Consider the following 2,180-nt stretch of genomic DNA (forward strand, 5'->3'; position numbering starts at 1 on the left):
TCAGCGGTTATCCCTGGCGGATATGTAAATGACTAGTGCAGTGAGCCTTTAACGCCTATCTATGTAAACTGCAAAGGACTACTGTCGCCATTTGTACATAGTGCTCATGGTCGTGCAAATTTTACATATATAAAGAAGAATTTATTTCCTTAGTGTTACACAAGGCGATTTGAAGTGGAAACGGAACATTATGTTGCCAATTTATCTCCTTGTACAGTGCTGAATTTTTAAATAACGCTCTTAATCCGGCACCTGAGGAAGTCGAGGTCAATGTCGGGATTCAGCTTTAAAGCAAACTCGGCGTCGAAGAGGCGAAGAACTTCTTCCACATCCGTGATGTGACGTTGCTCCACTTGCCCGGTCGTAGAGCGGCGACAGAAGCGACCGTCCACCAGCGTCAGCCATGAATCGTTAACGAAGCGCCCCACCATGAGCACGTTGCGGAACAGCGATCGTGGGTGCAGCGCGGCATACCAGTACTGTGGCACGAAGTCGATCCACTTCTGCTGCGGAGGAATCACGTGGTACAAGGGACGCCAACTCGCCGATGCGACACCGCGTCCGGTCGACTTGATGGCCACCTCGATGTTCCCTTCTTCACCGAGTCTGCGCACACGGTAAGGCTCAGCCTCCCCTTCTACAGGCAGCGCTTTGAACGGGTTCGGCCCGCCAAAGCCCACATCTGCGAAGTGTTCTCCTTCCTCGCCCAGGTCGACGCAGAAGAGGAGATGTCCTAGAGGAGTCAGGGGCGTGTCCAGCGGGCGGCCCCAACGGACCCGGGCAGCCCGAATGTGGAAATTGAAGCCCAGTGTAAGCAAGAGCCTGCCGAAGAGGTTATTGAGCTCCACACAGTAGCCACCGCGGCGCTGCTCAATCACCTTGCGGAATACTGAGTCATCATCCAGCGGCGGCTGATGGCCAACGAAAGTGTCTATCCCCTGGAAAGGGAATCGTTCAAGGTGGGCTTTGATGAGGGTGTTCAAGGTGGTGAGGTTTGGTTCACTTAATAGACTGGGCTCTAGTTTCAGGACATCAAGGTAGAGATGCAGTTCTTTCGGGTTAAGTGGTCCCATGCGGTAGCCACTCAAGTCGATCTTCCGCTTTGCCGCTGCGGCGAACAGCACGGGGTCCGGATGCTCTGAGGACTCACCATTTTCGAAGCTGCAGTCAATGTTTTGCTGCGGTGAGACGCGCACTGCACTTTCCATGTCTCCGTTTGCCAGTTCGCTCTGTCGCACTAGCGTTAATTCGGAACGTCGTGTGCGGAAGTGAATGTACAGGCAAAGTCACGGCGCAATACTGCACACGCGAAGCGCGTCTCCAATGAATGGCTCACTTCCATCCTCACCGGAAACGGGACACAGATGTCAGAGAGAACAGTTCACCTATGCGCTGCAGTCCATGTACATGTTATATTTTTGTATTTCGACCCCGCATTGCTCACCTATTTTACGAGCAAGCGTAGAGCCCTGGTTTCACGTATGTTTGCGGATGCGCTCAAGTTCGCGTCTACGCGCCTTGCGCCTGGTGCACCTCGCGAGAAATGGCGTTTTCCACCGCAAGGACGCGCTACAGTGCACGCTCCCTGGGCTCACTCTTATATGCTTTTGCAGACGCCACATCGTACTTTGTTATTGAAAGTGTTTCAAAATGCTTTGATATCTATGAACGTAATTGTATATTTATAGCTGTGAGATCAGCAAAAAAGGAAATAAAACGTATTTTCTTGAATGATATTAATCCGCTTCACTGTGAGTTGAATGTACCGCTTCGTAGCTGCGTAGCTACTTTTCTGGTAGAAACGCGGCCTCATGCTTGGGCCAATCGCGGAGGTTGTCCGCAATCGCGCCAAAATATTTACATCATTTTCAGGTTTCTATTTTTGTATCGCACTTTTATAATTTACGTCCGAGAAGATTTACCATATAAGTTAAACGCTGTTAATGTTATTGAGCTCCATGCAGAAGCCACCGCGGCAATGACCAGTCGCTTCGAGGAACACTGCGTCGTCATCCAGCGGGGGCAGATAGCCGACGCACGTCTCTGTACCATGGAAAGAGATCGGTTCAACGTCGGTGACGTGGTGGGTGTTCAAGGTGGCCAGATTCTGTTCTATCAGGGCAGAAGCCTGTAGCTTCAGGGCGTCATTGCAAAACAGCCGTACTTTCGGGCTAAGTGGT

General features: G+C 51.2%; 1 protein-coding gene across 1 annotated transcript; it reads right to left on the bottom strand.

Moving 5' to 3' along the window:
- Positions 1-227: 227 nt before the first annotated feature.
- On the bottom strand, positions 228-1,208 carry LOC129382560 (arylamine N-acetyltransferase-like). The gene has a single exon (XM_055066698.2). It carries the CDS (start codon positions 1,206-1,208, stop codon positions 228-230), a length of 981 nt encoding a protein of 326 aa, XP_054922673.2.
- Between the last annotated feature and the right edge of the window lie 972 nt (positions 1,209-2,180).

Source organism: Dermacentor andersoni, chromosome 6, assembly GCF_023375885.2.
Source record: "Dermacentor andersoni chromosome 6, qqDerAnde1_hic_scaffold, whole genome shotgun sequence".
In the NCBI taxonomy this organism is placed as follows: Eukaryota; Metazoa; Arthropoda; class Arachnida; order Ixodida; family Ixodidae; genus Dermacentor; species Dermacentor andersoni.